General features: G+C 48.6%; 1 protein-coding gene across 5 annotated transcripts in view; it reads left to right on the top strand.

Annotated features, from left to right (window-relative positions):
- Window positions 1-12,341, top strand: part of KCTD1 (potassium channel tetramerization domain containing 1) — a 158,271-nt gene that overhangs the window by 68,599 nt on the left and 77,331 nt on the right. Inside the window, exon 1 of one of the 5 annotated variants that reach the window (XM_032467396.1) lies at window positions 6,415-6,932. The exons of 1 other annotated variant lie outside the window; for it this stretch is intronic. Coding sequence is in view for 2 of the 4 variants with exons in the window: in XM_032467395.1 (XP_032323286.1) it covers window positions 7,285-9,087 (1,803 nt within the window). In the remaining 2 variants the exon portion in view is untranslated. Of the gene's footprint in view, window positions 1-6,414; window positions 6,933-6,953; window positions 9,088-12,341 lie in introns of those variants that run through there. 3 more of the 5 variants (XM_032467397.1, XM_032467395.1, XM_032467394.1) reach the window with 3 other exon arrangements.

The following is a 12,341-nucleotide window of genomic DNA, read 5'->3' as shown; positions in this document are numbered from 1 at the left end:
TAATTAGGGAGAATGATAAACTACAGTGTGTCTTGCTTTGCTGTTGTTGTTGGGTTTTTTTTTTTTTACTTTCAGGGAAGGAGCCATAAAGAGGGAAAAGATAGTAAAACAAACAGATGCCTGTCACCGTCAGGGGAGTCTGTTTTTATTTGGAGTAGAGACAACGTGTGACCTCTGGGGTATCCTAGTCTAAGCGCAGTCTGTAAGAAGAGTAACGTGAGGAAGGATGAGTTCTGTACTGGTATCTGCCCTGCCCTGGCTCTGCAAACTTAGAACCCAAAATAGGGGGGTTAGGTCACAGTGTTTCCTGCTTGCCCGCCCCTCTCTCAGGCATCTTCTCTTCCATCAGGTGCAAAGCCTGGATCTCCAGCATCAAATTAAAGAAATAGAACAAACCCATCCCAGGGCTTCTTTAAATATTCAGATAAACCCTTGTGCCCCTATCAGTTAAATTAAGCTTTCCTAAGAAAAAGTAAGTCAATTAGTTCAAAATGTGGGTTAGTGCTTCTGGGTATTTAAAACGGGATTTTTTTTTTCTCCCTTTTTTTAGTTCATTTAGAAACAGCCAGGGGGCAGGTACATACCCACTCCTCAGCACATCCTGTGAATTGCCAGGACATACCTAGATACTAATTTCTGATATCTAGAGCTTCAAAATCTGGTCCTTAAACTTTCTCAGACTCGTGAAGATATTGCAATATGGGCTTTAAAATTATCCTCACTTGCCCTTTTTTTGGTTGATATACTTTATCTCCAACATCATTACGGGTATTTGTCGAAGGGTGCTTGACATTGCTATAGAACATGAGAAGACGTGATTCTACCCTAATCGATTGTCTCCTTCCTTCATTCAATACATACTTACTCTCTAAATGTTTGTGAACAAAGATCAGTGTCCAAGACATTATGAAATGTAGTTCTAGAGCACACTTTTACAATGTATACGGCAAATCTCATTTGTCCAGGTGGTCCAGATGCAATAAGCCAAACTTTACCTAAACACAATAAAATTAGATATTTCTTAAGAAGATGAATGCTAGAAGCGATTTCTGGGTCAGAAACATTTTTGTGGCTTGGCTTTTGAGAGGTTGCCTACTTGCTTTCTTAAAAGGTTATCTTAATTGATATTGACATAAAAATATATCAGAATAACATTTTCAGACCAACATTTGGCGATAAGGTGGTGTTTCACTTTTTTGTTGTTTGCTTTGTTTTGCTTTACTAATTTAATAGGCTATTTTTTTTTTTTTTGACATGTAGCAAGTAGTTTCAGGAATATTTTGTGTTCTGAGACAATTGTAAATAGCTCTTCCATTATTTAAAATAATATGCATTTAGTTACATGACATTAACACATATCTTTCTCTCCTTTTCCACCATAATTAGTATTGTAACGGCATTGAAATAAATGCTATTTAATAATAGGACTAACATCCATTTTAATCCTATAAAATATATATGACTAGAAGATAAAGAAATGACTATCATTACTAATTTTATGTTTGATTTAACTTTGACAGCCTTTACATTTGATTTCTTTATTAGCCAAGAGGAGTTTCATTTTCAGAACATTATACCAAAGAGAAATAGCACACTCTTAAGCTCTATAAAAAACCCCACGATTTTCTTATGGAAAGCTACACTTCCCTCGTACATTACCTGTTTTAAAAACAGGCTAAGAAACTGGCAGATGATTATTAGGTGGAAAGATCAAGAATTATAGTTACCAGGTGGCAATTAGAAACTAAAAATTCTACACCTGCCAATCACTGTGGTAAATTCACTCTGACTTGTTTTTTAACAAAACATCAAAGATAAAAACAGGTAAAGCACTCTTTGCCCCGGGAGATTTATGCAGGCCAGCCCAGGGTTTCAATAGAAAACCCCTAACTGATGTGGTTGGGTGTATGGGCATTCCTTTTGCCTCTTCATTGTCATTTCTTCTAAGACACAAATGGGTCTATACTGCCCAGGAAAACAGTGCCAGTGTTTTAGGTGCCAAGTGATAAGGTGACACTTCCCTGGGCTTTTTCTGCTGTGCTCACAGTCCAAGGCCTTGGCTTACTTCTACTCTGGCTTTCCAAGACTCCCAATCAAATAACACGCAGAAGTGTTTTAATGGTAGGAAACTGTTCCCTTGAAGATCTTGATTGTTATTTTTTTCATTTTTTGGTTCCTAGAAGCTGAATGTGACAAGCTGCTTAAGCATGGGGTACAAAGCCACACTTTTCTGCCCTACGGAGGCCCAGGAGACCTTGGACAAGTGGCTTAACCTTCGTGAGCCTCTCTGGCCTTGATTTTCCTATTATAATCAAGGCTGGAAAATATTAGAGCCTTAATAACTAAGAGCTAACAGTTGAATGTTTACTGATGTACCAGACACTGTATCATGTTCTTTACTCATATTAACCCATTTAATTCTCACTATAATCTTATGTGGTAGGGGCTATTAATATTATCATCCAGATAATAAAATAATAAAGGTGGCCAGTAAGGTCAAATTAGGATTCAAACCCAAAGATGCAATTTTTAAACCACCCTGCTCGGTGACCTTTTGTGGCGGTTAGCTTTCTCCCTACACATGCATCTTTGTATGTGCATTGAGTGTCTACTATGTCCCAGCCACTCTGTTAAGATATGCTAAGGAACAGTATTAGAAATGAACCACAGATGCAGTAATAAATAAGATGCAGTTTCTGTTCCTACAGAGTTTTCTTTTCTTCCACCTCGTAGAGTTAGATTACATGGATTCTGTTTTCATCTGAGTTCCAAAAAACAGGACTCAAGATGATCTTCAGTTAAATTCAACAGAATTTAGTAGTAAAACTCTGAAACAAAGTCAAAATAGCTTCAATTTGAATTCATATTTAACCTCCAAAGTACTTTGTGAATCTTTTAGTAATCAGATCAGGAAAGCATGACTTAAAAGTGATGAACTCAAAATAGTGATGAACTAAAAAGTGTCTTAGATGAAGAACTAAATGCTTTTTCTGGCCCTTGCCCCCCAAAAGTCCACAACATTTCTTAAATTTATCCATTTACATCCTCCCCAACTCACTTCCCTTAATACTTTGACCCCTCCAGTTCCTGTCCCTCACTCCTGCAGTTACTTCCTATAATGTGTTCCACTGGAGAGTAAATTAATGGCAGGGAAATGTTAAACCAAAGCGGTGATTACATTCATTTTGACTTGTAAACATTATTGCAAATAGTAATGTTGCCTTGTAGTTATTTTTTGTCCTGATTTTTAATATAGAAATTCAGATCCATGATATTTCAAATTTTTCTCCAAAATATTTCTTCCTAAATATAGGGGTTAACTAAACACAGATCCTGTTCATTCATTCACTGAAGGTAAACAACTGGAGCGTTCTCTGTGTCCCAGGCACCAGCATAAACTACAAAGGTATATAGGTTTAGGAGAAGAAACAGATAAAAAGCAACTACATCAATTATATAACAGATGAGGTCAGAAGACTTCAAGCAAAGAGAAGGAAGAGCTGAATATGTTTGTTTATGGAGTAATCTTTCTTACAGTGTGAACCGGTTGGGAGTAAGTAAGTGGGCTATAAAATGAGGAGGGAACATTTGGAGTTTTTCCTTCCAAAATAACCATGCCACTACTTTCAACTAATCTAAGGAGTGGAGAAGCACAAATATATAGATGGTACTTTGTAATGATAATGAAAGAGACAAAAATGTGGCGCATCTTGTTGAAGTTGTAAACCTCTTAGGATAGCTTATAGTAAAGAGTTCTGACAGTTAAATAATTGCAGTAAATGTTCTGTACAGTACTGGAATCATTTTTATATAAAGAAGCTGTGTGTTTTATACGTGCAGAAGCTATTCCGCACAGGAAATAACTGTCCTTAGGAAGGATTGAGGGGCAGCTGTCAGTTTCAAGTGGTGAGCTAGCTAGATGGACATCATGAAAGGGCAAAATCAAAGTGGTGAAATCAGGGCTGGGCTGATAGGCAGAAGATAACCAATATTGCCTCTCTACCAAAATAGTAAGAAAGCTTTTTTGATTCCCTCAATTTGGAATTGAGTGTGTGGAACCACAGGATGTTTTTAAGGAATCATTTATTAAAGCTGGAATTGAACTCCTTTATGAACTCAGCTGTAATTCTGTGTTATTGGGTTTTAAAAATTAAGCAACATTTATGGGGGTTGGGGGGCGAGGGGGGGACAGGTTTATCACTGCTTGGTTTTTCTGGGTGTTCTTCCTGGGAAATGCTGTGGGTACTAACCTGAAGAGGTCTTTTCCAGTATTTGATGAAGTATCATTATGGACAAAGAATTCTGGTAGCGTTTCAGGAGCTGGTGACACGAAGCTGATTCACAGTCGCCCAATAATCAGGCCGAGGCGTACTTTCTAAGGTGCGTTTTTTCATTTCTAATGTTAGCCGGGGTCCTGCCCGTTGTTTGCAAACTATCCAGGCAGCATCTGAAGCTGCTGTTTTTCCAAGTCCGTTAAAAAGTTATTTGTGCTTGGGGTTTTTTGGTTCTGCTATTCTCCACCCCGCCGCCTGGCTTTTGCCAGTAGAGACCTGCCCTGGGGGGGATTTTGTCCTGGGAGCACAGAACTATTTTCTTTTCTGGAAATAAGTTGACGTCAACTGGGAGCTGTTTTTGGTTGCTTTGTTTCCCGGAGCGTCCAACCCAGCACACCGCCTTCGGCAAATTGCGAGCAATTCAAAGCAGCTCGCCCAGCAGGGAGGGGAGCCAAGGAGGGGGAATCCGGGGGACCCTCGCCGCCCGCAGAAGTGGGGAGCCCTGGGGGGCGGGTCCGTTTTTGGACCGGAGCGTGGGCACGAGTACCCAGGCCCAGCCGGGAGCGCAGTCCGGGGCCAACGCGGCCCGTCGGTTCACCGCGTTCACGGTGAGGGCCGCTGGGGAGCAGCCCCTGGCAGGTAACTTGCCGGGCGCCCATCTGAATTCTCAGCACCGCTGAAATTCCCCGCCGGAGCCTTCTGGCGGCCCGAAATCCTAGGAGCATCCTAGAACAAAGGGCCAGCCCTCCGGAAGTAGTCGGTGCAACTGGTGTGTGTCAGGTCGTGTGCGCGGGTCCGCGTATACAACTAATTTAGCTGCCTACTGCCCTGGGTTCCTTTCTACACATTTCCGGGGGGCAATGCATTTTGAACAAAGCCGAGCGCATCTCTGGGACTATTTCCGAGGAGTGCCACCTCCAAATTCCTTGCCTCCTGAGACGGTTCTTTTCGGAGGGCAGGGCGGATGAGAGCGTGTGCGTGTGCGTGTGCGTGTTTCCCGGCGGAGCAGGAGGGGCCCGCGAGGCAGGGACTTGCTCTAACTTGTTCACACCTGGCGCCGTTTCCCCGAAGCTCTTCGGCGTCCGGGGCCGAGGTGCCACTTGGAGGGCGAGAACTGATAGCTGGAAGAGACACTGTCAACTCCCACTTAGACGCCCACACAGCCCAGAGACCTAGTCTTCCTTCCTTTTTTCTTTTAATTACAAATTGGCAGATGAGTTACTTTTGATGTGCAAAATTATAAACTGCCCTAATAGCAAAGACAGAAGGCCCAGGGAGGGAATGGGAGAGGAAGGACATTTGACAAGATTCTCACTGCCGAAATGCTGAGAATTCGGACTCGGAGACCAATCCGAGGACCCATTCGAGGAGCTGGCGAGGCTGCCTCACAGTTGGGCCAGCCAGGGCCGGGGGCCCTTTGCTGGTACCTGACTCCGCGGGTTCCCCTCGTCCCTGGGATTTGGAGTTGGCTGGCGCGCCAGGGGGACACTCGGGCTGCCCGAGGAGGAGAAAGTTAGAATGCAGTGCGAGCTCCGGAGGTGGCTGGGATTGTGCCTCCAAATAAATCAGCTGAGGTCTCCTGCGGCTCTGGGGGCGCTGCCCCTGGGCCAGGAGACCTGGGGGCGGTGACGCGAGGACGTGCCGGGAGCCTGGGCGCGCCGGGGGCGGGCGTATAGCTGGAAGTGGGACAGTGTCTCCGATGGGAAAGCGGGACCCGGCGAGCTCTTTGGCCGCCTTTCCAGTTTCGGAGGTGCCCGCCCCCGCGCGCCGAAGGCAGCGCAGCCCTGAGGGCGAACGAATGGCGGTTGGCAAACTTGGAACGAGAGAGCGCTCAGGATCCGAACTGCCGGAATTGTGGCGGCGGCGGGGGCGGCCGAGACCCAAGTTCACTTTCTTGTCCCGTCCGCCCGACGGGTCTTAGGGACCCACATAACTCTAGCGCCAACCAAGTGGAGCGCCTCGCCGGAGGGAGTTGTGTCAGTTTACTCGGAGGCAGGAGGGCGGTGGCCTGGGCGGGTGGGGAGGGGTCCCTAGGGTCCCGAGTGCCTCTCGCCGCGTCTCCCCTCCCACCCGCCCCTCCCAGTGTTTCTTCCTTGCTCCTTCCCCAGGCTGGCTGGACCGGCGCGGACTTGCCCCAGACCTACGGGGAGCGCCCCAGGTCTTTAATGACAGCTTAAAAGTGGCTGTTGGAAAAGTCGAAAGGGATGAGGCTGACGTGGGGCGTGTTTCGCTACTTTGCAAGAGTCGGAAAGGGAGCTGGGAGCCTTGCGGCTGGCCCCAGGCCCCCGCGCCTCGCCCCCAGCAAGTAGGTGGGGGAGTCGCCGCCGCCGCCAGCCCCATCCCGCTCCCAAGCCTCGCCCGCTGCGCCCTGGCCGCGGGCGCAGAGAGGGTGCGGGGCCTCGTCGTGCCTCCTCCACCCTGCTCATTAACCTGCCTGCTCCGCTCCGCTCCGGGCAGCCCCAGACACCGGCTTCTCGAAGCAGCATCCGCGGCCCGCCCGGCGCAGCCGCCTCCCCGAACCCCCGGCTTCGGGGGGCAATGAAGGGGCGGTGGAAGGGGCACTGCTCCTCGGGCATTACTTAGAGAAGCGAGACCGCCCCGCCCTCCCGCCGGCCCTCCCTCTCTCCCGCCCGGGCCCGCGCGCCACTCTGCCAGAGGGTAAGTTGGGAGTGTTTCACCCTACCGACAGCTCTCCCTCCCCTTTCTTTTTTTTTTCCCCCCTTCAAAGTTTTCTTCGGAGTAGGGAGAGGGGTGGAGGAGGAAGAGGGTCCATCCAGCCTCGGTCCTTAAGCTCTCCCGATCTAACTTACCCCCGCCTCCCTACCCCTCTATCCCCTGCGCGCCGCTGCCCCTCCGGAGCAGCGCTCCGAACTGACAATTGGAGCGCGGCTCCTTTAAGAGCCCGGCTTTGCCTCCCGGTAGCTGAAGGTCATTAAACACAAAAGCTCTCAGCGCTGCGGTCCAATATAGCGCATGCGCCCTGCCTGAGGACTGGCAGAGAGACGGCAATATGGCGAGAATGCCTGGCAGCGGGGACTGTAACACCAGCGCGGGCGGCAGCGCCAGCGCCGCCGCCGCCGCCGCCGAGAACAATGGGGAGCGGGGCGAGGGCGAGCGCGGTGCTGGGGGCCGCGGTCGCCGCCACGGCCGCCCGCACTACTGCAGCGCGGGCGAGGAGGAGGAGGAAGAGGAGGAGGAGGACGAGATCCAAGAGGTGCAGATAACGGGGGACGAGGAGGAGGAGGACGGAGGTGGGGGGCTGGAGGAGGAGGAGGAAGAGGAGGAGGAAGAGATGGGGCTGGACTGGGACGAGCCCCTGGAGCCCGAGGACTCGGCCGGGGAGGAGCTGGAGCCCGAGCCGGTCCATATGATCAATATGGACCAGAGCGCCGCGCTGGAGCCCGAGGCACCGCCGCGACTGCTGGCGCCCCGGGCCCGCGGCGGGCCGCCCGGGGACGGCGCGGAGCTGGACCCCGACGTGCTGCAGCGCCCCGAGCGGGCTCGGCTGAGCGAGAACACCCGGCTGGCCACCCGCTACGCCGTGCGCATCTTCCGGGAGTACCTGAGCGAGAAGGCGCAGAGCCCGGACTTCGAGACCATGGACAAGGGGGCGCTGTGCCGCGTGCTGCGCTCCTTCTACGCCGAGGCCCGCTCCAAGAGCGGCCAGCTCTATAGCAAGTCGTCGCTCATCAGCATCCGCAGCTCCCTCAACCGCTACCTCAACGAGCCCCCGTACTGCCGCACGCTCGACCTCACCAAGGACCCCGAGCTGCGCAGCGCCAACCTGACGCTGGCCGCGGTCATCCGCAAGCTCGAGGAGCAGGGCGCCGGGCCCGTGGTGCAAAAGCAAGCCATCACGCGCGCCGACCTGCGCAAGCTCTACACCTCCAGCGTCTTCAGCACCAACACGCCCTTCGGGCTGCTCAACAAGGTCTGGTTCGAGACGTGCATGTACTTCTGCACTCGCGGCCGCGAGAACCAGCGCGAGCTGGAGGAGGACTCCTTCGGGCTAGCCATGGACGAGGACGGTCGCAAGTTCGTCTACTTTAAGTCCCTCGGGCCCTACCACAAGTCGCGCTCGTCGTCGTGGAGCAAGAAACGCGCCGAGAGCAGCGACGAGGAGAACTTGCCCCGCATGTACGAGACGGGCACCGAGTTCTGCCCGTACGCCAGCTTCGTCAAGTACCTGTCGAAGCGCAACCCCCTCTGCAAGGCGTTCTTCCAGAGGCCCCGGGACCACTGCAGCGAGGGCGATGTGACCTGGTATGAGAACAAAGCCATCGGCAAGAACTTGCTGGGCACCAGGATGCAGATGCTCTCCAAGGCGGCCAAACTCTCCAAGACCTACACCAACCACTGCATCGGCGCCGTCTCCATCGCCACGCTCAACAGCATCGCGGGCATCGGCACCAAACTTGGCTCTCCCGCCCCGCAGAGCTGCTACGCCGAGGCTCTAAACGGGGCGGCTCGCCACCACTCCCACCACCCCCCCACCCATCCCTCCCACCACCACCGCCCCCAGCCGCCCTCGCTGGGGAACACCTATATTCTCCCCAGAGACAGCCAGGTCGGGCCCGACGTGAAATCCGAGGCTGCGCCCAAGCGCTCCCTGTACGAGTCCGTGTTCGGGTCGGGGGAAATCTGCGGCCCCTCTTCCCCCAAAAGACTTTGTATCCGCCCCTCGGAGCCTGTGGATGCGGTGGTGGTGGTTTCCGTGAAACACGACCCCCTGCCTCTTCTTCCAGAAGCCAATGGGCACAGAAGCACCAATTCTCCCACAATAGTTTCACCTGCTATTGTTTCCCCCACCCAGGTAACCAAACCAAACTCTATGCATGAAATGTTTCTCTGGTACCACTTGGAGACTAACTTGTGCTAACGCTGGTCCGGGTTGGGGGGAAGTTTTTCAAAGTCGCAAATATACTGAATCGGATTTCATTTCACCCTTAGAAGCTTAACTCTTGATGCTTTTCAGGAAAGTTTCCACCTAACCTAAAAGCTGTGAGAGGGCTAGGTTCTAACAATGACTGCTGCGCTGAAAACTTCAAAGTTCCCAGAACAAAAGGGTCAGCTCGACCCTCACAGCCCCTCTTCCACTGAATGCCTGAGTTTATCAGGCAGAGTGAGGAACGCTGTGCATGTAAGTGAAGCAGTTACTTAAAATATATTTGAGTAAAGTAACCACTAAAATACTCTATTACATATTCAGCCTAATTTATGAAGGTAGAAAAACAGTTATAAATTATTAAAAAGAAAACATGCCAATCCCATTTCCTGTAAGGGGGCGGGTTCTGGAGAGACTGACAGTTGAGTACCACTTTAAACTGTAAGATGTAGTTGAATTTAAAGTGACGTTTGGGACGCATTTTCCATAAAGTAAAAGTCACTTGTTAAAGTTATGGAAAGGCAGAACCTGCATTACCAGCCAGGCTCCCAGCACTGTAGGCACTGAAACATTTTACTGTCCTTCCCTAGCGCCTTGGAGCTCATCAGCTAGGGAGCAAATAAGAGGAGGGAAGTTAGATGGTTAAGATAAACAGCACGGCAGAGTGGAAAGAACACCAAAGTAAGAGTGCCAGCCTGGATGCTGAGCCACTTTGGGCAAATGGGTTCACCTCTCTGGGCCTCAGTAGCCTCATTAGAGACAAGGAAACTGTTTTAATACTATAGTTATTTAATTCTAAGCAGTACCAAATTCTAGGTCGAGATTGGAGGTTCCACTGGATGCTTTTTGTCTTATTCTTTCTGCTAGGGGAATATATTCATGTCATCAAAATTAGATTCATCTTTTGGATACTCTGCTGTTGGAGCCAGAAACCAGAGGTCTTTGGAGACTATGCCCTATTCTTCAGGCAGGAATAGACACTGGAGGTTTTAAAACTTTGCCCTCCCTGCCATCAGGCAGAAGTAGGAATTCCAACTCTAAGTGGGGAGGTGGGTGTGCAGGCCCTTCAAGGAACAGATGTCAGGTACTTATGTGCTTTTTCCGAAGTGGAAATTCCCACTCTGGACAGATTGACCCTTTCAAACGTTTACCAGCCTCAAGGCCAACGGAGAAAGGGGCTGTGCATATACAAGATCCAGAGGATCCGGGTCTTTCTGTACTTGGAGTGTGAGCAATAGTTTCTGACAGACCGGGAGGTGGTTTTAGGGAGTGTGAAGTATGGAGAGAAGAATTTCTCCTCTTTGGAGAATTTGGGTTAGCTCTTTTTTTTTGAAAGCGCAAAAATTAATGTTCACATTCTCCTGATAAAGTAGAAGTTCATAAAATGTCCTGGTTTAGAGTAGCACCTGATTAATTAAGAGTTAAAAGCCTAAAAGAGTTTATTAAAGTACCTATCTGCTTGGAATAATAATGAAATAGTTTGTCCCCTGGCATCTGTCTGCTGGTTTCTTGACACCAGTGGCATATAGAATCATGACTTAAGATCCACCAAAGATGGGGGGCTGGGGAAGCAGTGTTTAGTTGGTTTTATTTTGTTCCAAGGATTGCAATCATTCTGTCAGTCTCTTATTTTGAGTGAGATAAAACATTTCTATAAACCTTAATACTGATTCTTTTATTCTTGAGTTATTGTCAAGTAGCTCCCAAGTTAAATATAGATCTGAGTGTCCATAGTTTGGTTATGTTATCATGATGCCTCTCAAACAGTATCTTAGCTAAGTCCTTTACAGTTAAAACACTAGGAAAAGTTCTCTTTGCTTTCTCTAATGTTACAGTAAAAAAATTTTTTTATCAGTATTAAGAAGTTTGAGGGAATTCTTTAGTAACTCCTGTAGAACTCACTTTATGAAATCTGAGCATTCTAAGTATGAAACAGATGTTTAGTTTAAGTACAAAGCTGATATTAAACTTTTTCCTTCTGTATTTATTAAAATCAGTGTTGGGGTTCAGGGCATTTCCTGGGGATTAATGACTGGCCGGGGTTACTGGCCGGAGGCATTGCTTTAGGTCGGCAACTCCCCTGGCTGGTCGTTAATCCCCAGGAAGTGCCTCGTGTACTTCAAGCTTCAGTCATTATTACTTAATTATAAACACAGCCTGTCTAAACTTAATACTGACGAGACCTTATCAAGTGGAGTCACACTGAATTCCACTAAGGACCGTGTTATTCTAGGCTTCTTGATAACACAGTCACACCGTGATGCTTGAGTCTTTTCTAACATAGCAGGTTTCTCAAAAAATGAAGAGCCTGTTACTGTAGATGCATTTACTCTTTTTACTTCTTGAGGGCGTTAATAAGTGTATCACTTAAGGGACTAGTTGAAAAATGAATGCACCCAAGGATTAACAAAGATTATGGAACGTGTGATTTTTGTTTTTTCACTCATGTGAAGTGCCTGGCTTTAATTATTTTTGTGGGAGAGGGGGACGGTGCTGGTGGCTATGATGGTTACCTTAACTGGTTCACTCTTTGATTCTCTTGAACGTCTGTGTTCAAAATATGCAGTAGTTTTAGTTCCCTTTTCCCCCAACAAGGCTGTTGTGATATAAGACGAGCCAGTCACTGGTACAACTTCCTAGCTCCCAGGTGGAGGTTCCATGGTGCCTATTTAAAGGTTTAGCAGTCTTAACCCACAGCTGTTCTCTTTGCATGAAAAGGCAGCATTTTCCTGCCTCAGACAACAGGACTTCAGTCTAGATGGGATGATACAGATTTGTAACTCTAGTCTTTATCATTTACAGAAGACAGGATACTTGTAGGAGTTTAGATTCTAAATATCACTAGTTTTGTTGCTAAAGTTTTTACAGACTGTGCCCCTCTCCTGGCACAAAACAAAAATGTGAAAATCAGCTTCCTAAAACACTCTGAGAAGCATTCGTCAGCTTGTGACAAAGGTGTCTCCGGGTGGATTTACTTGACCCTAACCCAGATTATTGCCAGAAATCCTTTTAAGGAATTCTGTAAGTAGGAGATCTATTAGTGGAAAGATCCTGGGGTTGGTGGTGCAGGTCCAGGGTTTCTGTCTTGTTGACTTCACTAGGGGCCTGTCCTTAGAGTCTCCAAGCTGAAAATTAGGGCACCTTCCCTGTGGGGCGCACCCAGTGGATCATGACCTTGCCTT

Source organism: Camelus ferus, chromosome 24, assembly GCF_009834535.1.
Source record: "Camelus ferus isolate YT-003-E chromosome 24, BCGSAC_Cfer_1.0, whole genome shotgun sequence".
NCBI classification, from domain to species: domain Eukaryota; kingdom Metazoa; phylum Chordata; class Mammalia; order Artiodactyla; family Camelidae; genus Camelus; species Camelus ferus.
This window is presented reverse-complemented; position numbering and strand designations above follow the sequence as displayed.